This window comes from Pyricularia grisea (genome assembly GCF_004355905.1).
Source record: "Pyricularia grisea strain NI907 chromosome Unknown Pyricularia_grisea_NI907_Scaffold_2, whole genome shotgun sequence".
Lineage (NCBI taxonomy): Eukaryota > Fungi > Ascomycota > Sordariomycetes > Magnaporthales > Pyriculariaceae > Pyricularia > Pyricularia grisea.
In genome coordinates this window covers 7,827,031-7,853,548 of record NW_022156717.1, presented here as the reverse complement: position 1 = coordinate 7,853,548, position 26,518 = coordinate 7,827,031, and the positions used below count along the sequence as shown (strand labels likewise).

Sequence of the window (26,518 nt, the reverse complement as noted above, 5' to 3'; positions counted from 1 at the left end):
ACGGAGGCTCTGTGCTGCAAACTCCGAATACGTCCTTTTTTCGGCGCAAGAAAGCACGGCTGCAACAAGGCTACAATGAAAAACACAGCTCCCTGCGGCTGCTTGGTATGACCGATAAACCTGATAACACCTGCTCCTTGTGCCACGAACGCCTGCAATCACTGATCCATGTCCGAGATACTATGAACACAAAGTTGGGTATGTTGATCCGAAAAGAATCTCATGAAAATGAAAACAAAAACAAAACACTACATTTGGTGATATCTGTGTCCACGGTAAAAATCAAAATTCCCTAAAAAAAAAAAAAAAAAGGTCAGTCGTGCACGTACTAATAAGCAGTCAGTCGCACCAACCAGGGAAATCCACTTACTCCATTGATTGCTGAACCGTTCTGCGAAGTCGTCGGTTGTACATCTTTCGGTCATCCGCTGTCCCCCAATACAACTTGTGTGCTTCTGGGTTGACCAATGTCCTAGGGTCGTAAGCTGGCTCCTCTTCCTCCAAGGCATCAATGACGGCTTCAATGTGCGACTTGATGTCCTCCCTACGGGCCATAGGCACAGTATAGCAGATTGTTCCGTCCATCGCAATCCTGTGGTGGAAAAGGCGCGTTTCGCACTTGACACGAGGCTGCTCATCGGGGTATCGTGGACTGATCCTGAATGTGACGCGGAAAAGACCTCCATCCAGGTTCGTCATCGGCCGACCAAAGTACGTCAGCACCCAGACAAAGGGACTTTTGTTCTCCAACTCCAGGTTGTGCATAATATCGTTGCGCTTAAAGTACTCGACCACTTGCTCGTACTGCCGTCCTAGCATCACGGCCACTGTCGAGTCCTTAGCTTTTGGTGTCAAGCCCTCATCTGCCCAGCCGCTAACCTCCGTCTCGAGAGCCGTCTTGATGTTTTGTAATCTGCGTTCCAGATCTGAGTAGTTGAACTTGCCCTCCATGCTGTTGTTATGGCCTTCGAATGGCATTCTGGTAAAAGCCTGACCATCCTTGTTCTCCGCCTTTGCCTTTTGGATGCTTTGGAGATACGAGTCGTAGTACCATAGGAATCGACGTTTGCAAAGGTCCTTAAACGGTTCAAACGGTACGTCTTCGACAGTGTCCGAGTCAATAAGATCATAGTCTTCTGGCTCGACCTGTGGCGGTGGTTGTAGAGTTCCGTCGGCCTGGATCCCAAGGTACTCCTCCATCCTCTGGATAACACTAATTCGAAGTGTCTCGTGTCGAATCTAGAGGTTTCATCAGGTTGGAAACAGGTACTGTCACCCGGCCCGGATTGGGGAAACCTTACCTTTTGAATGTAACGCGCCTGGTTCTTCTTATCGGAAGCCTCATTGGCATCCTCGAAACCCGGTTCATTCTCATAAGGGTTTGATGACATCAAACTCTGGATCGAGATGAGGATCGATTCAAGGCCTTGCGCAGCCGACCATTCCTCGCCGCGCTCACCACGCCATGTGCTGCGGATTAGTTAGTAAATTACATGTTGGCTGGATTCGTGATATAATTTATAGTTGACAAACCCAAGGATGGAACTGCAAGCGGTTTGTTTGTTTGTTAGTACTGGATGGTATTCTAAAGTAGCGTTTAGTCCTGTACTTACAGGCAGACCTTGCCGCCGGCATATATGTTTGGGTTGAATCGAGTTCGGCCGCTGTTCGTGGTGACGGCGGTCACTGAAGGAGACTTTCTAGGATAGTCTGTGTAACAAGACATTGAGATTGAGTAAACAATCAAACCCGAAAACACAAGGCCCGCCTAGACACCTACCCTTGGGAAACCGGAACATGAACTGGTAAAACGGGTTAGCGAGAAGCTTTTAGGTGTTAACGACTGTTGGTAGAGACTGACCTCGAAAAATCCAAACTCGTACGGTGTCTCGTGAGGACCAATAATAAGTGCCTTGACGTTCCGTACGTCAACATCACGGCATGCAACAGCGAGGGCTGCGTGTCACGGGATCAGTTTCTCGAACGGGAGGCGGTGGACTACAGGTTGGGATGAGCAAACTAGACGGTTTACTCACAGAGATCCGAGTTCTTTTGGATCTCGCTCAGTTCCTAGATTAATGAATTCTGAGTTAGCCAGCCATATTTGTTGGCTGGAGCGACAGGTATCAAATCAAAGTCGCTGGTTGTACCTTTGTGATGCGAATGATGCTTTGGTCGGCCATCTTGGCTGGGTTGTTGGAGTTCTGTGGCACTGAATTGCCAAGCAAGCAAAATCAGGCCGACTCCGTATTTGGTGGGAAATACCCGTACTCTTGAAGCAGGCGGGTGAAGATGGGTTTGATCGAATAGATGCTACGATAGACTGGGTTGATGCGCAGAGACGTCGCGTGGGAGATAGATGAGAAACACGACCAGTCGCAATCGGAGTCGGGTGCTCCTGGAGATGGAAAATCAGGGTCGGGTTGGGGTGGGGTTGAATGCAGGTCCTAGAGGGAATCAATCAAGTGAAAGAGTGAAAGAAAGTGTTTGTGCACTGGACGGCAGCAATATGACGTGGCTGGCTGTGGGTGTATGTACTGTAGGTAAGTTAAGGTAAGGTAGGTAGGCAGGTACCTAGCTAAGGTAACCTGCAGCTTGAGAGTTTCTTTAAAGACGTCTTTGCATACAATGGAAGCAAAGACAAATCAGGTAAGGTATTTGATGCAACAGAGTTTGCCTTGAGCTTCTTTCCTCACTCCCCCAACCCAACAACACCTTCTTTGTGCGATGAAAGTTGGAGAACAAATGGGTGGAAGCAAGCGCGCACGGTCATGAATGGGGGGGGTTCTCTTGCGACGCACAGAGCTCCCAGTTCAAGGCAGCAGCTGATTTTGACCGTCTGAGTGATTTATTGGTTCCAATCCACTAACTCGATCTGTGCTCAGTGGACTCGACGGCTTGTTCAGGTATTCAATTCTTGAGAAGGCATTCAAGACAAAGATGGAAGCAGTAAGGCTTGCGCTGAAGGATACGGTAAGGCGGGGCAGCATCTAGATAGGTGACGGTATTAACCCACCCCGGCCCGGTGATAACTACCCCACAGTGGATCCAGACCCCTCGTCGAAATTGGGGCACGGGCCAGTTTTTCAAATGTCCGATCTACTCGACGCGTCTGAAGCGCGTTAAGTGCTTGGAAGCTTGAATTTGAGTATTCCATCACAGAAATCCATACCTCAAAACCGATGAGTTTTGTCCTTGCACGGGGGACATTCGATCATATAAGATCTGCTACTGCGCTCTGAGAGATTATTGTACGGTGAACTGACTTTCGGACGGAAAATTCCCCTACAAGTAGCCACGATGGCAAGCTTTTTCGATATCAAGGCGCGAAAACAGGCAGCCGCAAATGGTGCAACCACAGCAAAGCAAGAAAAGCAGAATCCAGAGAACACAAGGACACAACCATGGGTCGAAAAATAGTAAGATAGGATCGCAATCGCTGAAAACTTTAAGTGTATCTATCAATCTAACCATATACGATCCTCTATGCAGCCGTCCCAAAACACTGAAAGATGTCACCGCCCAAGATCACACCGTAACGGTGCTTCAGCGCACCCTACAAGCATCCAACGTCCGTAAATAACCCTTACGAGCAATTCCGAAAAAAAAAAAAATTCAAAGTACACTGACCCTTGTGGCTCGGTAAATAGCTTCCACACATGCTCTTCTACGGCCCTCCCGGCACGGGTAAGACCTCGACCGTCCTCGCGCTGGCCAAGGAGCTCTTCGGCCCAGAACTCATGAAGTCCCGCGTGCTGGAGCTCAACGCCTCGGACGAACGTGGCATTTCCATCGTGCGAGAAAAGGTCAAAGACTTTGCCCGCATGCAGCTCACAAACCCTCCTCCCGGCTACAAATCAAAGTACCCATGCCCGCCCTTCAAGATCATCATCCTCGACGAGGCCGACTCCATGACCCAGGATGCGCAGAGCGCCCTGCGTAGGACTATGGAGACGTACAGCAAGATCACGCGGTTCTGTCTGATCTGCAACTATGTCACTCGCATCATCGACCCCTTGGCGTCCAGGTGCAGCAAATTTCGCTTCAAGAGCCTGGACCAGGAGAATGCTAGGAGTAGGCTGGAGGACATTGCCGCCAAGGAAGGGGTTGCTTTGGAGCAGGGGGCTGTTGATGCGTTGATAAAATGCAGTGAGGGTGATTTGAGAAAAGCAATCACTTTCCTGCAAAGTGCGGCCAGGCTGGTTGGTGCTGTGGGTGCTGCCCCTGCAGGACAAGAAGACAAGATGGACGTCGACTCGAGGCCAGTGACCGTGAGGATCATTGAGGATATTGCTGGCGTCATTCCCGGCAAGACCATTGATGCGCTAGTTGAGGCCATTCGCCCAAGGGGCGCCGCTTTGACCTACCAAGCTGTCTCCAAGGTTGTTGAGGATATGGTTGCGGATGGCTGGAGCGCCACGCAGGTTGTTGGTCAGGTAAGAAGAACCCCTCATTTCCCATGACCGTTTAGTTCACATGTCTGACCTTCAAACTATGATATTATCCAGCTCTACCAAGCTATTGTGTACGACGAGGGAATCCCAAACATCCAAAAGAACGAGATCGTCATGGTTTTCTCAGAAGTCGACAAACGTTTGGTGGATGGTTCCGATGAGCACCTCTCCATACTAGATTTGTGCTTGAGGATATCAGTCATAATGTCTGGAAGGAAACAATAAGCTTGGTCGTTTATGCATGATATTTTGAGCCAACTAATCTTTTACCCTGGCACCTGGCGTGTGGCGTTTGACGGTATGGCACAAGAAATAAATTTCGCTTGTTGTTCCCCTTTTTGTTCCATTTGATCCCACGTGATGATTGAACATCAACCAGCAGCCTCGTCCCCAATAAGACCGAGGTCGCCATCCAGCATTGACCATAGATCCACCTGTTGGTGGTCTCTCGTCCTAGCTTGTCGTGGGCTCGTTTTCCCCTGCTGAAGCCAGAGGTCCGAATCACCACCTGCCTCCTCATCCCCATCAGCAGCTTGCTGGCGTCCCAAAAGTCGATCCACCTCGTCCAAGTGTTGCATTGAGGCACCCAGTGCGATTTCTCCCTCTTCCGTCTTTTCTACGACCGTCTCGAGCGTCGCCAGTTTGGCCGCCTCTGCCGCAAAGACCCAGGTCTTGGCACGACTGGAGACGTTGGGTTTTTCGAACCCAGAAAGAGCCCCGTCGCCCATCAGACCCTGTTGGCGGCGAGCTTGGCCTGTCATGGGGTACTTGGGCAGAAGTTGACTCTCCTCGGCCAAGTGGTCGAGGATCTGGCAGGTCTCCTTTGTTTGCTTGGCCAAGATTGTGTTTAAATGAGATTTCTGTAATATAAGCCCCTTTTGCTCGTGAGACACTGCTAGAAGATTTTCGAGGTACGGCGTAAGTAGACTTGTCGCTGCAGCCGGTCTAGGCGGGCCAAGTTTCATCGTTGAATTAGTATTTGCGGTGCCAGGTTTGGGCGGTTCCATCACTGGTTGACGGGTCGATGAAGCGGCCTTCAACAATGACTTGCGCGCCGTGACGTATTCGCGATATTTTTCTTTGATAACAGAAACTTGCTCCTCCACACGCCGTCTGTTCTCGGCAACCTGTTGTGCAGAATTCTGCGGCTGCACGGGAATATCACCTTCAGTCCCGGAAGTGTGGCCAAGTTCTGCTTCTATCCACGCAATCAACTCGTTTCGCGTAAGAGTCAATGCAGCCAGTTTTGCGTTGTCGGTTATCGGGGTATCACCCGACGATTTGGCCGTCCTTCTTTTCTTGACAACATCAAGTAGCTGTTCCTCCTTTTTGAGGAGAAGCTTGGCGCGCAGGACTGATTTCTGCAATCGGTCTAGAAGCTCGTCAAGGCTCGACTTGGAGAGAGTCTTGTCTAGAACAAAGTTGGTCACGGCCTCGCTGGGAACGTCTGGGAGGGCCGGTGAACCCTCGAATATAACCTCGGGGTTCAGAAACTCGGACGATGCAGCCGGCATCTGATCCAATTGAGCAAGGCGTTTGGTGACGGCTTCCAGACGTTGCCGTTTCCTCTGTAGTTCAAGAGCGACGAGATGGTCTGCAAGAAAGCCGACCGCCACCCCGTCGGGGGCAGGGGCTGGGGCAATTGTGGACTTGCTATCATGTCGAGCTTTGAGAGCCTCCAACTCCTGCCGCGCCTTGACGTTGGCGTTGAGTGCTTCCAGGTATTCCCTCTGGAGACCACGGCTTTCAGGGGGTATTTTGACAGCGGCGGGCAGGTCAACAAGCGCCAGTGGAACCCGCTCGCTGGCTGCACCGTCGAGACTGGCGTTGAGATGCGCCCCTAGTACCTTGCGAATGTGTGCGGCTTCATCTCGTGATTTTATGAAGGGTGCCAGGGCCTCCTGGGCCGCCTCCATGTTTTTTTTATCAAGACAGTGAAGTTGGACGAATGATGGAGTGGGTATGTTTAATGACGAATGGAAAGAGACAGTGAGTTGATGAGCGGTGGCTGAACTGAGAAATGTCGCTTGCCTTTCCCATGCGCAACTCGCCCCGCACATTCAGGACGAGCTTTTCTATAAATCTCAAAAAGACGGAGATAAATATGCAAGCTTTGGCTATGTTTTTGTGCAATTTTATCTGATAATTATGTATTTTTATTTAAAAGGGAAACAATCTAGCTATGGTGATGAATTTAGATGATCGCTCAGGTAGGTAGGTACCTAACGGATATTTACCAACTTTTACCCAGTAAGTAGCATTTGAGAGAGGAGAGCCCCACATTTTGTAGCCGGTCTGTAGTCACGCCGCCGACGCGCTCAGAGAAAAGTAAAAAGTTCGAGCTTCAAAGACGTTCGCCAACAATACCTTCGCCGCGCAAACCAACAACACGATCCCAACTCTGCCCGCTATCACCATCAATAGCGGAATATCCTCTTTTAATTACAGCGGGGATATTATAGGCCTGTCTCACGCATCGACCGTTACATTTTTTTACCTCTTCAACGGTTCATGCGTGGGCCTAGCGGCTGGCCTCGCCACTTGCTGGCTACCTCTTGAGGGAACAACAAACCCGCGAGAGCTGCGATAATCCTTTCGCCGCCGCATCCTTACCGAAACCACTCGATACCCTCCCGAGAGTTCCACCACACCCACCGCCAAAATGACGGACAACCACCATCGCGATGTGTCGCAGTACAAGTACTCGGCCATGTCCAACCTGGTCCTCCAGGCGGACCGTCGATTCGTCACCCGCCGCGCAGATGAAGCCACTGGTGACCCCGAGTCTCTGGCCGGCCGCCTGTCCATCCGGGACATGGGCTCGCGCATGGCCCGCGACGACGCGCCCAAGGCCAAAAAGGCCGCTCGCATGCCCGACGTCGTGCGCGGCAGCATACAAGAGGGCGGCGACGTCCTTGCTAATCAACGTTCGAAGCGGAAGACCGAGACGGGCGGCAGCATCCTTTCGGGCGCGGACCTGATGGTCGATGGTCTGCGGTACCGGCCTCGCACGCCAGCCACCCGGCAAACCTTTGAGCTCATCCTGTCCATCGTTTCCAAGAGCCTGGGCGACGTGCCGCACGAGGTCGTACGGAGCGCGGCCGACGCGGTGCTGGAGTACTTGAAGGATCCCGACCTCAAGGACTTTGACAAGAAGAAGGAGACGGACGACATTTTGGGGGTTAGCATGTCACCAAAAGAGTTCAACGAGCTTGTCAACTTGGGAAAGAAGATCACAGACTACGATGCGCAGGACGACGACGAGGACATGGATGGGGCTGGCGCCGATGAAGAGATTGACGACCGCCAAGGTGTTGCTGTGGATTTCGAGGACGATGACGATGACGAAATCGTCAACGAGGTCCGCGACGCATCATCAGATGATGAGATGGATGAGGATGAGGACGAGCCAGAACCTGGGGCCGCAGAAGACGCGGATGCAGCTGAGGGCGGAGCCGACCTCGTGGACGGTGAGGCTATGATTATTGACTCCATGCCTCAGGGTAAAAAGGCCGACGATCAGGACAAAGCTGCAAATTTCGTCCCGGCGCGCGAGATCGATGCCTATTGGTTGCAGCGCCAGATCGGCAGGCTGTACCCTGATGCCCACATCCAGCACGACAAGACGCATGCTGCATTAAGGATATTGTCCGGAGAGCCTGACGAACCTGAGGGTGAAGAGAAGCAGCTGGGAGAGATTGAAAACGACCTGATGGAGCTCTTCGACTATGAGCATCATGAGGTTGTAGAGAAGCTGATCGCCAACCGTGAGAAGGTGGTTTGGTTGACAAAGCTGGCCAGGGCTGAGACTAGCGAAGAGCGCACATCGATTCAGCGTGAGATGGTCTCGGAAGGCTTGCGCTGGATCTTGGACGAGCTCCACGGCAAGGCCGGCGATGAGCCTAAAAAGAAGGTCGAGATCAAGATGGACATTGATTCGACGGGTTCATTAGATGCCAAGCCCGACAAGCCTGAACGTCAGGAGGGCCAGCTTGTCGGTGGTCTTCAGCCCAAGAAGCTGATCAACTTGGAGAATTTGATATTCGACCAGGGCAACCATCTAATGACAAACCCCAAGGTGACGCTACCAGAGGGTTCCACAAAGCGGACCTTCAAGGGCTACGAGGAAATCCATGTCCCACCACCCAAGAAGCGCAGCGACCCTAGCGACGTAAGCGTACCGATCACCGAGATGCCTGAATGGGCTAGGGTTCCCTTTGGCACCACAAAATCTCTCAACAAGATTCAGTCTCAATGTTATCCCACGGCCTTTGGTGATGATGGCAACATGCTTATCTGTGCCCCGACGGGTAGTGGCAAGACCAACGTTGCTATGCTTACAATCCTCCGCGAGATTGGCAAGAACCGGGATCCCGAGACAGGAGAGGTTGACCTGGATGCGTTCAAGATCGTTTATATTGCTCCTTTGAAGGCCTTGGTACAGGAGCAAGTCGGTAACTTTGGGAAGCGCCTGGAGCCTTATGGTATCAAGGTGTCTGAGCTCACAGGAGACCGACAACTCACAAAGCAGCAGATCTCCGAGACACAAATCATCGTAACGACCCCTGAGAAATGGGATGTCATCACCCGCAAGGCCACAGATTTATCATACACCAACCTGGTTCGCTTGATCATCATCGATGAGATTCACCTGCTCCACGACGACCGTGGTCCAGTCCTTGAAAGTATTGTGAGCAGAACCATCAGGAAGACTGAACAGACGGGAGAGCCAGTCCGTATTGTTGGTCTTTCCGCCACTCTGCCCAACTTCAAGGACGTGGCCAGCTTCCTGCGCATCGACCAGAACAAGGGTCTCTTCCACTTTGATGGCTCTTTCCGTCCTTGTCCGCTCCGGCAAGAGTTTATTGGTGTGACGGAGAAGAAGCCCATCAAGCAGATCAAGACGATGAACGACATCACCTACTCCAAAGTTATTGAGCATGTCGGCAAAAACCGAAACCAGATGCTCATTTTTGTACACTCGCGCAAGGAGACAGCCAAAACAGCCAAGTACATTCGGGACAAGGCACTGGATATGGAGACCATCAACGACATCCTGAAGCATGATGCCGGCAGTCGTGAGATCCTCCAGGAGGCGGCCAACCAGGCCAACGATGCTGACCTGAAGGACCTCTTGCCCTATGGATTCGGTATTCACCATGCTGGAATGAGCAGGGCTGACAGGACGGACGTGGAGGATCTGTTCGCGGACGGAGCAATCCAAGTCTTGGTGTGCACTGCGACTCTCGCCTGGGGTGTCAACCTCCCGGCACACACAGTCATCATCAAGGGGACCCAGGTGTACTCGCCAGAGAAGGGTAGCTGGGTTGAACTGAGCCCTCAAGATGTCTTGCAAATGCTTGGTCGTGCCGGAAGGCCCCAGTTCGACACCTACGGTGAAGGTATCATCATCACGACACAGAACGAGATGACTTACTACCTGTCTTTGCTCAACCAACAACTCCCCATTGAGTCGCAACTAATGAGCAAGCTTGTCGATAATCTCAACGCTGAAATTGTGCTTGGAAACGTGAGGTCGCGCGACGAAGGAGTGGAATGGCTCGGATACACATATCTTTTCGTCCGGATGTTGCGCTCACCTGGACTTTATCAAGTTGGCGCCGATTACGAGGACGATGAGGCACTGGAACAAAAGCGCGTCGACTTGATTCACTCAGCTGCAACAGTATTGAGAAAGGGCAGCCTTATAAAATACGACGAGAAAACAGGAAAGCTCCAGGCCACAGAACTTGGACGTATTGCTTCGCACTACTACATTACTCACGGGTCAATGGACACGTACAACACCCTCATCCAACCGAACATTACAACCATTGAGCTGTTCAGGGTATTTGCTCTGAGCGCCGAGTTCAAATACATTCCCGTGCGCCAAGAAGAGAAGCTGGAACTCGCTAAACTGTTGATGAAAGTTCCCATCCCCGTTAAGGAGAGCATCGAAGAGCCACACGCCAAAATCAATGTTCTACTGCAAGCCTACATTTCCAGGTTAAGACTGGATGGACTTGCCCTGATGGCGGACATGGTTTATGTCACACAATCTGCCGGCCGTATTCTGAGGGCTATTTTTGAGATCACTCTCAAAAAGGGCTGGGCATCAGTCGCGAAGACTGCGCTTGACCTATGCAAGATGGCCGAGAAGCGCATGTGGCCCACCATGTCACCACTGCGACAATTCCCGGCCTGCCCGCGCGAGATTATCAAGAAGGCCGAGGGTATTGAAGTCCCCTGGACCAGCTACTTCGATCTGGACCCCCCACGCATGGGTGAGCTCCTGGGCATGCCCAAGGCTGGAAAGACTGTATGCTCGCTTGTTGCCAAGTTCCCCAGGGTGGAGATTCAAGAACACATCCAGCCCATTACTAGGTCAATGTTGCGCGTCGAGTTGAGAATTACCCCCAACTTTGAATGGGATGATGAGCTGCACGGTATCTCGGAGAGCTTCTGGATTCTCGTCGAAGACTGCGACGGCGAAGATGTTCTCTACCATGAACAGTTCATACTACGCAAGGACCTCGCCCAATCGGAGAGCAATGAGCACGTTGTGGAGTTCACCGTACCGATCACGGAGCCAATGCCTCCAAACTACTTTATCTCAGTGGTCTCGGACCGGTGGATGCACTCAGAAACGCGTATTGCAGTCTCTTTCCAGAAACTCATTCTCCCCGAGAAGTTTCCCCCTCACACGGAACTCCTCGACCTTCAACCACTGCCTGTTGCTGCCCTCAAGACTAAGGAATACCAGGCTCTTTACCCTCACTGGAGCCACTTCAACAAGATTCAGGCGCAGACCTTCAACTCTCTCTACACGACCGATCAGAATGTTCTCCTAGGTGCACCTACTGGCAGTGGCAAGACTGTGGCCGCCGAATTCTCGCTTATGCGGCTGTGGTCAAAGCCTGAAGCCGGCCGAGCTGTCTACATTGCACCGTTCCAGGAGCTTGTGGATGCCCGATTCCAAGACTGGGAGAAGCGTCTGTCTGGTCTGAGGGGCGGCAAAGATATTGTCAAGCTCACTGGAGAAACTGCAACAGATTTGCGACTTCTCGAAAAGGGCGATTTGGTCCTGGCAACCCCGGCGCAATGGGATCTTCTCTCGCGGCAGTGGAAGAGACGCAAGAACATTCAGACTGTCGAGCTCTTTATCGCTGACGAGCTGCACATGCTGGGTGCCGGTCAAGTCGGCTTCGTCTACGAGATCATTGTATCACGCATGCAGTACATTCGCTCTGTTACCGAACAGCCGATGAGGATCGTCGGCCTGAGCGTACCTTTGGCGAACGCACGAGACATTGGCGAATGGATAGACTGCAAGAAGCACGATATATACAACTTCAGTCCCCATGTTAGGCCAGTTCCCCTTGAGCTGCACATCCAGTCCTTCACCATCCCTCATTTCCCGTCACTCATGCTCGCCATGGCAAAGCCAACATACCTTGCCATTACCCAAATGTCGCCGGATAAGCCTGCTCTTGTTTTTGTCCCCAACAGGAAGCAGACCAGGGCCACTGCCCGTGACCTCCTCACGGCATGTCTCGCCGATGAAGATGAGGATCGCTTCCTTCACGTCGATGTGGATCAAATCAAGCCACTTCTTGAAAAGATTCAAGAGGATGCCCTCCGCGAATCGCTCTCACACGGTATCGGTTACTACCACGAAGCACTTAGCATGACGGACAGGCGTATCGTGAAACATCTTTACGACAAGGGAGCCATCCAGGTGCTGATTGCATCTCGTGATGTCTGCTGGGAGCTGGACAGCACTGCGCACTTGGTTATCGTGATGGGCACGCAGTACTACGAGGGCAGGGAGCACAGATACATTGACTATCCTGTCAGCGAAATACTTCAGATGTTTGGCAAGGCTCTTCGGCCTGGCAAGGAGGGTCGTGGTCGCGGTGTGTTGATGTTGCCGGCGGTCAAGCGCGATTACTACAAGAAGTTCCTTAACGAGGCACTTCCAGTCGAGTCTCAGCTCACGGAGCAGTCTCAAAATCACGCATATCTCCACGATGCTTTTGTGACCGAAATCAGCATCAAGATGGTCGAGTCTGGAGATGACGCCCTGAACTGGACAACATTCACCTACTTCTACCGGCGGCTGCTGGCCAACCCAAGCTACTACGGTCTAGCCGATCCTTCTAACGATGGCTTGAGCAAGTACCTGACGGAAATGGTCGAGGAGACGCTGACTGAGCTGTCAGAGTCAAAGATCATTGAATACGACGAGGAAGATGGATCGGTCACGCCGCAGAACGCTGCCATGATCGCCGCCTACTACAACATTTCTTATATCACCATGCAGACGTTCCTCCTCTCGCTCAAGGCACGCACCAAGCTCAAGGGCATCCTGGAGATTATCACGTCGGCGGCCGAGTTCGAATCGATCCAAATCCGCAGGCACGAAGAGAGCCTGCTACGACGCATCTATGACCGCGTGCCCGTCAAGATGACGGAGCCGGTGTACGACTCGCCGCACTTCAAGGCGTTTGTGCTGCTACAGGCGCACTTCTCCCGAATGCAGCTGCCCATTGACCTCGCCAAGGACCAGGAGGTCATCTTGTCCAAGGTACTTAGCCTACTGAGTGCCACGGTTGACATTTTGTCGTCCGAGGGCCACCTCAATGCCATGAATGCCATGGAGATGTCTCAGATGGTCGTCCAGGCCATGTGGGATCGCGACAGCCCGCTCAAGCAGATTCCTCACTTCTCGCCTGAGGTGGTCAAGGTTGCCAATGAGTTTGGGTAAGTAACTTTAGTTTTTTTTTATTTAGAGATGTAACCCCTGGTAACCGTTTTATGAGCACCATACTAACATCAAGTCTTACCTACAGTATCAAGGACGTCTTTGATTTCATGGAAGCCATGAACCCAGAGGAGAACCCTCAGTACGAGACACTTGTCAAGCGCATGAATCTGTCGCAACAGCAGCTCGCGCAGGCGGCCAACTTTACCAACAGCAAGTACCCAGACATCTCGATGGAGTTCGAGGTCGAAGACGAAGACAACCTGCACGCGGGTGAACCTTCTTTCCTCAACATCAAGATTGAGCGGGAGGTGGACGAGGACGAAGACGACGAGAAGGACAAGCCAGTGGACACTACGGTACACGCGCCATTCTTCCCCGTGCGCAAGGCGGAGAATTGGTGGCTGGTTGTTGGGTCCGAGGCTTCCAAGACGCTGCTGGCTATCAAGAGGGTAACTATTGGAAGGAGCTTGAACGTCAAGCTCGAGTTCACGGTGCCGGAGCCCGGGAAGCACGACTTGAAGTTGTTCCTGATGAGCGACAGTTACGTGGGAGTCGATCAGGAGCCAGGATTTTCGGTTACGGTTGGGGAAGCTATGGAGGTTGACGACGATGAGGAGGACGACGAGGATGAAGAGTGAAGAGATTGAATGTATAATCCAACCTTGTTTTTTTTCGAAACTTGGTGATTTGTTCTACTTTGTCTGTCTACTGACTATGTCTAGGCTAGAGTCACATTTTTTGGCGAGTTTAGAGATGGACTTATACGAAGCTATTGTTTTGAGTATGATTGCTGGTGTTTCACGGCGAGGATTGAAAAAGAAAAGAATGTGATCGAATCAGGGAGCTTGTTCTGTCATCCATGCGATCGACGGGGGGATGTGGTCATTGTGGATATGGGAATGAGAAAGGTCACGAGTGGCTGGAGGTGACCCACCAGAAGGAACTCAGTTCCTAGTGATGTGATACAAGACGGATGGCGCGAGGACTGGTTGACAATGTCATGGCGTTTAAAGACGTTGGAGACAAGGCGAACAAGACAGGGCTGTTGAAGTGAGAGGATTCTAGGTCTAGTTCTAGTGTTTGATATGGATAGTCTAGAGATACAGACATAAAGACCAAGTGACGAAGTGATCAAGGACTCCATTACGGTAAGCGGTGAGATGGTCAGTCAGCCAGACGCCCTCGAGCTTTGACTTCTCCCATCAGCAAAAGAGATGACTGAAGTTGGTCGGGGCCAAGTACAAGTTACAGTACAGTACGTACAAACAAACCCCCTCGGATGGATCATTCTCGGCACACGTGACGTTTCTGTCGCATTACCTTGTCCAAGCCAGTCAGATTGTCGAGACAAGAACAATTGGGCAGCGCGGCGCAGGCTTTTTGGACTGGCGTCAAACCAACCAAGAGAGAATAACAACTTGAACTTTTTTTTTTTTTGTCTCTTTTCCTACCTCCCATTCTTTGCAGATTGCATCAACCCAACGGTCGATCGGTCATTGGCAACGTATTCACTGAAACCAAGACAACTTCTTCTTTCAAAACTGAACGGCTGAATTGCATCTGACATCTTTGCTTATTGGATTTTTCGATGGGTCGTTGCGACTGAGGCGAGCGAGCAAAAACGATAAGAGGCGAGCAAAAGCGGGCGCATTCAACGCGAAACTACGCGTCCACCCACTTTGACACACACCCCAAATCTCCCTCGTTTTTCTCCATTCCCGTCATCACACTCCAAAAAAATAGCCCGCCCACCCTTTCTATTGCTTGGGTCCAGCAAAGCTCCAGCCAGCCAGCTCTTGTCGTTGCATCAAATTCACCCACTTTCTATTGCGATTCAATTTTCGATGCGTCCGAGCTAGCGCAATCCTCGACTCGCCCACCCGCCGAGCTTTACCAAGACACGTCCCAAATTCCCAATTCCAATTCCACCAACCCCCAGCTCCCTTACCTCACCACCACCTTAGTCAAAGGTACCTTGCCCAAGCTGAGGCTAGACTTTTCCACATTACAGCAACATCTATCAACAGCTGCTGCACCACGGTTAGAACAACAACCAATAAAAAAATCACAAAAACCTCTTTCTTGCCCACGCGTGGTGCATGACCACCGTTGCACCATAAAAGAAAAAGATAGAGAGAAGAAAAAAAATACGAAAGCCCAGCCAGACAAAACACAATGTCGGACGCCGCTACTGCTGCGCAAACTGCGCCGGCCGCGCAAAAGTCGGATGACGCGAAGGAAGCCGGTTCCAAGTCGCCGGCAAGCCCGGTTGCGACAGCCGATGGAAAGGCTGATGCCGCTGGCGCGAGCGACGACAAGACCGACGCGACTCCTGCCGATGATGCCGACAAGAAGTCCACCCAAGGCAAGTACAGATTCCGTTGTTTATCTTCTTTTTTGCCACCCAATTGCTCCTGCCCCCCTCGAATCCAAGCTTTACCTTGGCTCCAATGGGTTGTTGGTAGCAGGAGCGCATTTTGCCGCCGATGAAAGAGGATTGGTTTCAAACTAACAAAAACCGCGTCGTGCGACAAACAGATAACGAGTCGAGCGATAAGACCGAACAAGAAAAGGGAGACGTCGAGATGAAGGACGCGGCTGAGGATGCCAAAGAGTCGGGCGACGCGGCGGGCGCAGAAGACAAGTCGGGCGAGGATGATGCCGCCACCACCACGGTCGCGGAGAAGGTCACAGAGGTCGTCGCTGACGCGGCCGACAAGATCGCAAAGGCACCAGGCGCGGTTGCCGACGCCGTCGCCGAGGTCGCGGACAAGGTCACGCCGGCAACACCTGCGGCCGACAAGAGTGGCAACAGCAAGTCGCGTAGGAAGTCGAACGCGACGCCCGGAGACGCCAAGAGGAAGCTCAACAAGAAGGGTTCTAGGGCCCGGATAACGCACACGGACGCCAAGCCGGGCGACTACTTCTTCATCAAGCTCAAGGGCTACCCCAAGTGGCCCGGCATCGTCTGCTCGGAGGACATGCTGCCCCAGACTCTGCTCAGGACGCGTCCCGTGACGGCCATGAAGGCCGACGGAACATATCGGGATGACTATGCGGATGGCGGCAAGCAGATGCACAACAGGACGTTCCCGGTCATGTATCTGGCTACCAACGAATTGTGAGTCTTGATCTGCTCTGGCCTATTGATAATGATTCTACACTACGGTCCGGCATGCCAGGTAGTGACTAGTCGCTAATGTTTGCCATGGCTTGTCCGCAGCTCCTGGATCCCCAACACAGACCTCGAAGATCTCGACACCTCCACCGTTGCCGACTTGGTAACCCCCAAGATGCGCAAGGATCTCCAGGCTGCTCACGAGCTCGCGGCCGAAAACAACGACCTCGACTACTTCAAGGATCTTCTCATTAAGCATCAGGAGCATCTGTTGGAGGAAGAGAAGGAGCTGAGGGCTGCCGAGGCGGCTGCGGCGGCCAAGGCAGAGGCAAAGGCTGCATCTTCCAAGAAGGCGGCAAAGAAGACATCTGCTGCCAGGGAGAGCACAGACGACGATGTTGAGATGGCCGATGCTGGTGATGATGACGAACCTCCCGCTCAGGAGAAGAAGACCTCCAAGAAGCGCAAGGCTGAGGAGGAAGCTGCCGTAAGTTTTCCTCTGGCAAGTTACTGATTTATTGCGGCTTGAGCTGACATTCGATCATTTCAGACTCCTCAGAGGGCAGAGTCGGTCAAGAAGCCCAAGATAAAGCTCACCACCAGCTCTACCCCTAAGCCGGCTAACGGCGCCTCCACACCCAAGTCTGCCAAGCCCGCATCAGAGGCGAAGCCTAAGGCGGCCAAGGCTAAGAAACCAGCGGCGGAGAAGAAGGTCGAGAAGGCGGAGCCAGTGGTACCAAAAGAGCCGGAGCTCTCCCCTGAGGAGAAGCACCAACGGAAAGAGGTTCGTAGCGACCTTTTTGTCTATTTTGCGATTAAGCCGCAATTCGGGAGCAGTACTAACAAGCTATGGGCATAAACAGAAGGAGGTCTTATTCCTCCGTCACAAGCTCCAAAAGGGACTCCTGACGCGCGACCAAGAGCCCAAGGAGGCTGAGATGAAGACCATGTCGGAATTTATCACCAAGCTCGAGGGCTTCCCAGACCTCGAGGTCAGCATCATCCGGGCGACCAAGATCAACAAGGTTCTCAAGGCCATCCTCAAGCTTGAGAACATCCCCAAGGAGGAGGAGTTCAAGTTCAAGCCAAGATCGCAATCGCTCCTCGACAAGTGGAACAAGCTGCTGGCCGGCGATGGAGGCTCGGCCAATGGGGTCAATGGAGCCTCCAAGAAGTCCGCTGCCGCTACCAGCGAATCCAAGGCGGACAAGAGTGACAAGAGCGACAAGAGCGAGACCAAGTCCGAGCCAGCAAGCGCAAATGGGGTCAAGGAGAACGGTGATGCAAAGGAGGCCACGCCGGTCAATGCCGATGAGCCAGCAAGCAAGAGCGAAGAGCCATCTGAGAAAGCAGAGAATGACAGCGAGGCAAAAGAGGTTAGTTGATTTGCGGCACCGTCTTTTTTTGTTTCTCGTGCCTAATGCTAACAATATATACAGGAGGATACCAAGCCTACGGAGGCCGTCGAGGCAGCTGCTTGAGTGTGATGAACAAGAATGAAAAATGGAATACCAAAAAAGAAGCATAATAATTTGTCATCACAGATGTTTTCATGTCTTTCTCCTTCTCTTATTTTTTGAACCAACGTCAGCTGTTTCACTTTTAACGGGGTCTGTAAAAACAAATGATATTTGCGTGTCTTGACCAAAGCACACTCTTTTTTATTATTTATCATCTTCATGCCCGCTTAGAACCCTCGTTCATCTGTTTATGGCCATTGGAGAAAAAGGGAGTTAAGGACTTTTTGTGGGCGTGTCTGTTGTGGGGGTTCTGTTGAAAGAGCACAACAAAAAGAGAGACTCATGGTTTGCCCTGGTCCTTGACCGGCTTGCGGCCTTTTTCACAATTGGCTTGTCGATGTTTCTCTCTCTTTTTTTTTTATATCTATCTTCTTACTGGCGTTGTTATTTCACTCCATCTCTCGGTGGGCTGTGATTGGGGACCAGCTCATTCTTGTGGGAGACATCTTTCTGTTTCCTTGATGGGCATTTCGGGATACGGATGATACAAGTTTGCTCGTGGGAATCAGGGGAAACTTTGGGGGTTGATTGAGGGACCTCGTACGCCTAGCAATGAAAAACCTACAGCGCAACCAGTTGATTGGCATGTTACGGGACTCGCATGGAGGGAGAGTCTAGGATGGAATGAGGTCTATAAGGAAAGGCATACTGGACAGAATTTCTACAACACAAAATGAACGAGGTGACCGAGGGCCCATCAAGTCTCCTAGGGATCGATCAACTGACTTTGTGTTTTTTTACTGCACTTTTTTTTTCGTTTTTTTTTTTTTTCTTTCTTCCTCTCAAATGAATGACATGGCGGATTATGGGAGGGGAAAATAAGATTTGTCTTTTTTGGGAGGGTAGGAAATCAAGGCGAGCATCTGGGATGGGAGGGCTGTATGGTCTCCTTTTCAAGGAAGCAAGCTGAGGTTGTTTGGCTAGAACATCTTTTCCGTCCTCTTTTTTTTTCGCTTTTTTGTTACCTAAACAAAAAACAAAAGCTCGTGGCCTATGAGATTATACAGGTACTTTGTTGGAGCAGTTTGGCTTTTTTTGAGATATATCACACATTACTGTTTTTTTTTTTTTTTTTGTGAGGGACTTTTTTTTCATATTTTTAATTTGATGACTCTCTGGAAAGGACTACAATGAGAATGAACAAGACAGCGTGTTTAATTGTGAAAGAGTATTGCTTTTGCTGTATCAAGGGCTGTAAATGACCCCCTTGAAGCAGAGAAGGGCAGTTGTCAGTTAGTGGCCCGTGCTCGTGTACTTTTTTGGTTAATCAGTACAGTGACTTGAGCGCATTCAATCAAAACATCAACCGAGAAAGAAAGCATCTCGCTGAAATATTCAGAGAAAAAAAAAGGTCCAGAGTATATTGAGAGACTACTTTCGAGATTACGCCTTGTCTATCAGACTCCGGTCCTACGTCAATTTACCGACTGTCGCAGAAAACATCTGTAATCTTTGTTCAAATCATAAAATGGCCAGTGTTTTGGACGAGGAAGAGCATCAGGTACGTAGGAAATTCATCAACTTGACGCGCTAAGCGATGTATAAAAGTCTGGAAGCATTGTTTTTCTCAAGCAAGAAATCCGGTCTATTATATATACTCCAACAAACCTCATGTGCTGACGCGCGCAACGGGATCCATCCAACCCTCAAAAATAATAAAAAAAGACGGCATACATTTTCACACCCCTGGAGGAAGCCGCAGCAGCAAGCAGCACACCACGGCCAACCAAACGACGAAAAGTCGGGTCTCTGGCGGCGTCAGGCACACTGAAACATGACGGCGCTGCCACCGCAGCAGCACCACTCAACGGCGATGCCAACGCTTCAGCTTCTCTGTTCGTGCCGCTCCTCGGCGGCGCAGAACCCGCCGAGTGCGTGGCTGCCCGCGCTGCGCTCTTCGAGGCCAGCTGGGCACGCGTCGACGGCGCCGTGCAGCGGGTGCTGCGCGAGGCGAACGCGTCGACGCTGGAGCAGGTCTGTGGCTTTGTCGACCAGCACAGCGGTGCTGGCACCACCAGCAGGAGCAGTGACGACGACGGGATTCCAGCCGCCTTCATAGTGACGGGGCCAAACGTCTCGTCGCAAGATCTGCTGTTCTCGCAGCTGGACGAGCGGCTCCGCGCCGATGGGGGCGGGGCGGGCTTCGTCCGCGTCGGCTCGGGCGAGGCGGCCAATCTCAAGGCCGTGCTCAAGAAGATCATCAGGGGCGTGTGTGCGTGCAGACCTGGGGAGGGTGAGGCTGGGGATGATGACCTGGAGCTTGTTACGGCTTCGTCGCGGAGGAAGTACCTCGACTATGACCTCGAGGCGCTGCACGTGTTTTTGAAATCAACCCAAAATCAGCAGCAGGAGGACAGCTCGTCCACTCCCAGCGGTGGCAGGTACAGCAGGCGGGTGTGCGTGGCGTTTGAGGACAGCGAAGGGTTCGACAGCGGCTTGCTGTCGGACCTGATCGCGCTCATGAGCTCGTGGCGCGACCGCATCCGCTTCGTGCTGCTGTTTGGCGTCGGCACGTCGGTCGAGCTGCTCCAGGCCCGCCTACTACGGTCGACACACCGCCAGCTCCGCGGCGCCCAGTTCGACGTGGTACGGACGTCTACCATCCTCGACCAGGTCGTCAGGGCATGCCTAGAGCAGGCGGACGCGGGCGTGGTGCTGGGTCCGGCGTTCCTGGCTGCGCTGCTCGAGAGGCAGGTTGAGCATGTTGCGAGCGTGCAGATGTTTGTCAATTCTGTGAAGGTGAGATGAACTCTTTTCTTTTTTTCTTTTCTTTTTCTACTGGTCCTTTGCGTCAGGCTTTGTTGGGTTCTGTGTGGTGGTGGGCTTGTGACAGTTTTTCGCTAACTGGGAGAGTCTGACATCCTTTACGCTAGTTTGCCTACATGTGTCACTTCTACGCAAACCCTTTGAGCGTTCTCCTGGCCGATGGACAGGAGAATCTGGTCAGGCCTGAGCATGTAGAGGCAGTTCGCAACTTGGGCTCATTTCGTGACGAGGTTGAAGACGCGGTAGATGAGGGTGGCTCTCGGCTTGCTCATGCACGCTCGCTGTTAGAGGACGATGACTACCTTCGAAGCCAGATTCAAGAACATATGATCAAACGGAGGGTCTGGGTGAGGAAGCTGTCTCGGTCTTTGCAACTCATCGTGGATGGGGGCCTGACTACTACCGAATTCACTTCTTTGTATGTGTCTGCTTTGGCCAACGGTCTAGACCTAGCAGCGAGACAGGTCGGCGTCATTGATACCATCAGGGCCATGTCCCCAGAGGAGTTGATAGCTGCTCTGGAAAAGCTCCTTAGTCTCGTCAAGGATGAGGTCTCTGATGGAGCCCAACCCAGTGACAAAGAGACTGTCGGTAGCGAATCATCTGCTACCCTACTCACACAAAGCCTGGATACTATTCGAAGATTACAGGCACGCGCCGATGACAATGACACGACGCTGCGGAGCAAGTACAGCACGCAGGGAAGAATACTAAGAACGACAGTGGTGGCCCAAAAGGTGCAGCTGAGCCGCGACACGGCGGCGTTGACAGAAGATGACAAAGAATACAGCGACGTGATGGACCGGCTGACAGATCACCTCGTGGCTGCCCTCTCGTGCCAAGCCGCTGACGAACTCTTTTTGCACGAGGCCTGGCTCTACGACTCGGACACCCCCCACGGCGCCGTCTTTGTGCCCACACCAGGCGTCACCACCGAGAGGGCTCTGGCCAGGCCCCACGACTACCTCGCATGCTCGTGCTGTCCTGCCAACGGTGGCCTTGGCCCGACCCTCCCCGCCGCCTCCATCCTCTACCACCTGTACCAGGAGGCCGGACCTCTGATCAACATGGCCGACCTCTGGACCGCCTTCTCCGCGCTCATCGTAGGGGAGGAGGATGATGCTGATGACGACGAGTGCAAGCACAAGGAGCGCAACGCATTGGTGCTCTTCTATCGTGGTCTTGCCGAGCTGCGAGCGATGGGCTTTGTCCAGTCGACCAAGAAAAAGGAAGATCACATTGCAAAGCTCAAGTGGCTTTGAGGAAACGATTTTGCATGTATGAGGCCTTTTTTTCCTTTTTGGGAGATAGCTTACTTGTAAATCACCATCTCACGGGGTCGAAGCTGTGTTTGTTCCTAGGTTTGTCTGCTTCGAGTTATTAATCTCGAGGTTGCTTTGTGGGGAAGTGAATGACCATCAACGACAAAGGGTAACCAACACTGCTAAACTGGAAATAAAACCCACCCAAACAGCAATCCGGATTTACCTACTCTCTTCTTTTTTCTTTTAGTGTGGCGTGTCTCTCGCCTAGTCTTTTTTTGTTGTTGGGGCTGGAATCTGTTGTTTAGTGTCTCATCTTAGTGCAGGTTCGGTCAAAGGACCAAAAAAGACAAACAAACGAAATAGAAGACGTCAAAGGAGGTGCTAACCCGCAAACGACTCCAATGGCGTCTAATTCTATCTAGTTCCAGTGCTAGTCACTACGACGAGAGAGAAAAAAAAGAACGACTGGTCCGTTCGTGGAAGCCGGGGATTAAGCCAAAGAAAGGGGAAAGAAAAAAAAAGGACACAGATCGCTCACATGTCCAAGTTCAGAACCAAGCTGTCTTGTCAAAGAAAGTCGGAAACAGTCAGCGTCGAGTTATGGAGTGGTTTTGACCAAGCTGCTCACACAAACTCCGCAGCAAACAAAACAAACAAAAAAAATACACGGGCATTCTCAATAGTCGGAGGGGAACAAAAGAATGGAAATATTTGCAAAAGCCTATAACCGGATATATCTTCGACGTGTTTGTTGCTTCATTCGCTTCCGGTCGAACTCGGCTTCCATCTTTCTCTGTCGCATCTGAATCAAACACTTTCGCTTTCTTTCTACTCTTGTTTTCTTTCTCTTTCTCTTTTTCCCTCTTTTTTTTCTTGTTATTTTCTCTACTATCGTCCTGGTCTTCTCTACTCATTCCGTCTCATATAATCTTCTTGACTCGGCTCTCTAAACTATCGACACACTCTCCTTTGCTCACCTCACATGCAAAAGCTCCAAAAAGTACAACCTATCTTCTCATTCTCTTTATTGCTGTCGACCCGGACCATTTTTTTCTTTTCTTCTCTCTCTTCATTTCTCTCTTTCCTCTTTGGGAATTCTCCTCGTCCACAGGCTACCTCCTTCCGCATCCCACACACAACCCAAACCCTTTGTCTCTTTTTTTTTCCTTCCTCGGGGGGCAGCATCACTTCTTTCTGGAGTGTCATTACTTCCATCTTGGTCACCTTGAAGCAATCTCGAGATTATCAGAATTTGGAGCACTTGCCCACGGATGGTATCTTGATCTTGGTACAAAGAGAGACAGAAATCAAAGCGGGTTACAAAGGAAGAAACTCACAAAGAGACAAAAAAAAGAGAGGGACAAAAAGAATAATATCCTTTCCCCAAAGAGGCACAATCAACCCATTGACAACCTCGATCATCGCCGCCTGCGACTCACCTCAAGAATCCTCAAAGGTATTTATGTTGTTTGCTACAACTACATCTGCAACACAAAAATAACAGAAAAGACATTCACCTTTTGCGATCAATCGATTTACAAAATACGACAAAAGGGTAAACAAGAGTTGTCAACTTCCACCTACTGAAAAAAGAAAGAAAGAAAGAAAACAATAAATCATGTACCACCGCGGGCACGACCAACAGCGCAAAATGTCGCGCCAAGCATCACGACAACTCAGCCAGTCGACCATCCCCCCCATGTCACCTCTCGAGCAGGTAGTCGACCAGCAACACCAACAACAACAATCACAACAATCATCAACACCCTCACCCCCCTCCTGCATTCCATCCCCATCACCACTATCACCAGCAGCACCACCATGCCCAGCAACAACAGCGCTCGGCCAACGGCGGGCGGCCCGCAACCCGGCCCTAGCGCAGAAGCTCGAGCAGATGGCGCTCCCGCTGGCGCCGCTGGTGCAGCTGACGACGGGGCAGATCCACCCGGCGTTCCCCGCGACGCTGCTCAGCTTCTGGCTGCTTACGGACGACGAGCTCGAGTCCCTGGCCTCGTTCTACCACCAGCGCACCCCGTCCCACCTCTCGCGCTTCTACCCTTGTCCCGTCTCTTGGTCGTCCGACCTGCCCCTCGAGGAGAAGCGCAGGAAGCTCGGCAAGTTCATCGGCCTGCGCGGCTGCGACTCCCCGACCATCATCCTGCCGAGGTCCGCGGAGGAGTTGATGGACGAGGCTCGACGCAACGCCGGCGCAGAGAACGACGACGACGAGGCCCTCAGGCGGAAGTTTGGCTTCTACAGGTGACTCTGTCCGGGGTGGATTGTCTGGTGGTTGGGCGCTGGCATGATGCTTGGTCTTGCGTTTGGGTTTTGGGTTTAGAGTTGGTTTCGTGCTTTTTTCTTTCTTTCTTTTTTTATTATTATCATCACTTTTCTTCCTTTTTGTTCCATCGTCCCCTTTTTTTGGATCTAATCCGTTTGGTTCAGGCATTGGCGGGTTTTGTCTTTTTTTTTCCTTTGATTTTGTAGTTTGAAACCCCGATACATTTTCTTTTTTTTCATTGCAGTCTTGGAATTGGACAGCGGGCATATATATGCGTAACAGGGAGTGAAAGCGAGGAGTTTACCTGGCTCTTGAATTAGCTTTTGAAAAACACACATTCTCTTCTGCTTAGTTTTTTTTTTTGGAATATGCAATTCCCTTTGGCGTACCTAGACACAGGATAACATACCTGAGTTTATCCTTTGAATTAATCCTTGGCCAGTAATTGAGCACTTTATTCTTGCGATTGTTTTCCAATCGCCATTGAAAACAACTCACAATACTTACATGTCGTTCTGGAAATTCTCGCTTCTGTGATTGGTCAAGAAGCATGGTCGACTGAAAGACGAAACCATTCTCAAGTGAGCAGAGTGAGTGAGACAAATCAATAAACCAACACACCGTACCAAAAAGCCTCCGAATCGGGAATCTGATTTTATACGAAATGCGACTTTGTTGGATAAGAAAAAAAACTAACCCATAAACGCCATGCACCAATGCATTATCACATCCCATATTCCTTTGGTAATCAAAGGCCCCTTTCCGTTTGCTCCTCTTCCAGTCTCGAAAGCTTGGAAAGCACCGCTTTTGCAGATGCTTTGCTAAAGAATATGAATCGCATGAAGGGAAAGCAACCCAAAAAAAAGTCCGTTATCTACAAATGGGGCGCTTGACTTTGCCAACCAAATCAGAGGCCCGAAGCCTCCGTCCTTTTCCGGTCAAAAAAAAATTCAAAACAACCCCTCACTAAATAAAACACCTCATAACCCCGTGCTTCATTTCTTTCCCTTCTTCTTCTTCTTGCTGGAAGGAGTGCCGGGCTCACTAGGCGGCGCAGAAGGGGTCTGAACGGGTGCGGGTGCCGGGGGCGCGGGGGTGGAGGACTCGGGGACGTCGTCGACGAGGATGCCGTCTTCCGAGCTGCCGGGGGTCTCCTTGGAGGTGGCGGGGAGGGACTCGGAGGTGGTGGTGTTGGTGGGGGACGACGCGGGAGGGTTCTCGATGCCGGCGGCGCCCTGGCGCTTGGCCCACCATTCCTTCTCGGCATCGGTCTGGTCCGTGATGTCGTCGAGGCGCTTGCGCAGCATAGTGTTGGCGGCGATTTCGTTGGCCGACTGGAAGATTGTCTGACCCCAGTTGGGAGCGAGTGCGTTGGCCTTTTTTTGTTTGTTTTCATGAAATCGTCAGTCTTGAAACTTCCAAGTACCATTTCAAAAATAATAATAAAAAAATAAAAAGAAAATAGGGGAAAAACAAAAATCAACAGCCAAGTGCTCACCTCCATGACGACATCCCTCAGCTCCTCCTCCATCTCCTTCTCCGCGCGGCTGAACCGCTGCCACAGGTCATCGCCGACGCTGCCCCGGGCCAGCAGCGAGCTGCAGGCGGCCTTGGCGGTACGGATCTGGATGATGCGGTGGATGTCCTCGACGGCGCGGCGGAGCAGGGCGGTGCGCAGGACGCTCTCGGGCACCTTGGTCGCCTTCTCGGATCCGTCCTCAGGTTCCAGGTGGAGCAGCGACAGGTAGATGTTGCGTTGCAGGTGCGGCGGGAACCAAGGAGCCAGGTTGGCGCTTTGTGCTACAAAGTGGGAGAACAAAAAAGGGCTTTGTTAGAAATGTACCATGGCTTTTTATAAGCAAAAAGGAGAAAGGCATCGCCTCTTCGTTCACATACTCGCTTTCCGTTTCCTGTAGACGTTGGAAAATGTCATAAAAGTTCCCCCCAGGACGAGAATGTATGAGAATGGGAGCACAAGGCTCATCCAATCTATTCCGAACATGTTGCCGGTGACTGGCCGAGTGTCGCCAGTGGTTTGTTTTGTATTGTTGAAATATCAGAGCTGCTAAAGATGTCTCTTTATTTTCGGTTCACAATATTCCAGTACTTTGTTGTTCAAGACCGATTGCAGATTGTCCTTTTTTTTTCTGCTGCTGTTCGGTTTTAGTAGAATGCGGGTTGGCGGGCGATTTATTTTTGTGACTACAAAAGATGCCAACTGTTGTTGCACGCGGCGCAACTTTGGGAAATGTGTCCATACGCTGCCCACACTGTCATAATGGTTCCGGGGTCCTGGCGCAATTTGGCTTGCAACGCTTAAAGCGGCGGGTGGGACGTAAAAGGTACA

General features: G+C 51.5%; 8 protein-coding genes across 8 annotated transcripts; 5 read left to right on the top strand and 3 right to left on the bottom strand.

The window, feature by feature from the left end:
- Positions 1–366: 366 nt before the first annotated feature.
- PgNI_04929 (uncharacterized protein) lies at positions 367–3,098 on the bottom strand (the record flags this gene model as incomplete). Its single annotated transcript, XM_031124970.1, has 8 exons — positions 2,151–3,098; positions 2,037–2,070; positions 1,862–1,956; positions 1,781–1,802; positions 1,614–1,710; positions 1,534–1,545; positions 1,302–1,470; positions 367–1,239 (listed from the first exon to the last, which is right to left on the bottom strand). The coding sequence occupies exons 1-8, from the start codon at positions 2,181–2,183 to the stop codon at positions 367–369; spliced, it is 1,335 nt and encodes a 444-aa protein (XP_030985039.1). The 5' UTR covers positions 2,184–3,098.
- Positions 3,099–3,137: 39 nt separating this feature from the next.
- PgNI_04927 (uncharacterized protein) lies at positions 3,138–6,430 on the top strand. Its single transcript, XM_031124968.1, has 4 exons — positions 3,138–3,419; positions 3,493–3,571; positions 3,651–4,436; positions 4,509–6,430. Exons 1-4 carry the CDS (start codon positions 3,301–3,303, stop codon positions 4,677–4,679), a joined length of 1,155 nt encoding a protein of 384 aa, XP_030984744.1. The 5' UTR covers positions 3,138–3,300; the 3' UTR covers positions 4,680–6,430.
- PgNI_04928 (uncharacterized protein) lies at positions 4,826–6,370 on the bottom strand (the record flags this gene model as incomplete). Its single annotated transcript, XM_031124969.1, has 1 exon — positions 4,826–6,370. One exon carries the CDS (start codon positions 6,368–6,370, stop codon positions 4,826–4,828), a length of 1,545 nt encoding a protein of 514 aa, XP_030984749.1.
- Positions 6,431–7,116: 686 nt separating the features above from the next.
- On the top strand, positions 7,117–14,286 carry PgNI_04926 (uncharacterized protein; the record flags this gene model as incomplete). The annotated part of the gene is made up of 2 exons (XM_031124967.1): positions 7,117–13,217; positions 13,307–14,286. The coding sequence occupies 2 exons, from the start codon at positions 7,117–7,119 to the stop codon at positions 13,857–13,859; spliced, it is 6,654 nt and encodes a 2,217-aa protein (XP_030984743.1). The 3' UTR covers positions 13,860–14,286.
- A 1,110-nt stretch (positions 14,287–15,396) lies between these two features.
- Positions 15,397–17,820, top strand: PgNI_04925 (uncharacterized protein; the record flags this gene model as incomplete). The annotated part of the gene is made up of 6 exons (XM_031124966.1): positions 15,397–15,601; positions 15,760–16,342; positions 16,445–16,826; positions 16,890–17,123; positions 17,203–17,715; positions 17,779–17,820. The coding sequence occupies 6 exons, from the start codon at positions 15,397–15,399 to the stop codon at positions 17,818–17,820; spliced, it is 1,959 nt and encodes a 652-aa protein (XP_030985027.1).
- A 1,507-nt stretch (positions 17,821–19,327) lies between these two features.
- PgNI_04924 (uncharacterized protein) lies at positions 19,328–21,887 on the top strand (the record flags this gene model as incomplete). The annotated part of the gene is made up of 3 exons (XM_031124965.1): positions 19,328–19,360; positions 19,525–20,598; positions 20,733–21,887. 3 exons carry the CDS (start codon positions 19,328–19,330, stop codon positions 21,885–21,887), a joined length of 2,262 nt encoding a protein of 753 aa, XP_030984741.1.
- A 1,621-nt stretch (positions 21,888–23,508) lies between these two features.
- PgNI_04923 (uncharacterized protein) lies at positions 23,509–24,153 on the top strand (the record flags this gene model as incomplete). Its single annotated transcript, XM_031124964.1, has 1 exon — positions 23,509–24,153. The coding sequence occupies one exon, from the start codon at positions 23,509–23,511 to the stop codon at positions 24,151–24,153; it is 645 nt and encodes a 214-aa protein (XP_030985115.1).
- Positions 24,154–24,762: 609 nt separating this feature from the next.
- On the bottom strand, positions 24,763–26,512 carry PgNI_04922 (uncharacterized protein). The gene is made up of 3 exons (XM_031124963.1): positions 26,068–26,512; positions 25,670–25,971; positions 24,763–25,547 (listed from the first exon to the last, which is right to left on the bottom strand). Exons 1-3 carry the CDS (start codon positions 26,171–26,173, stop codon positions 25,167–25,169), a joined length of 789 nt encoding a protein of 262 aa, XP_030984747.1. The 5' UTR covers positions 26,174–26,512; the 3' UTR covers positions 24,763–25,166.
- Between the last annotated feature and the right edge of the window lie 6 nt (positions 26,513–26,518).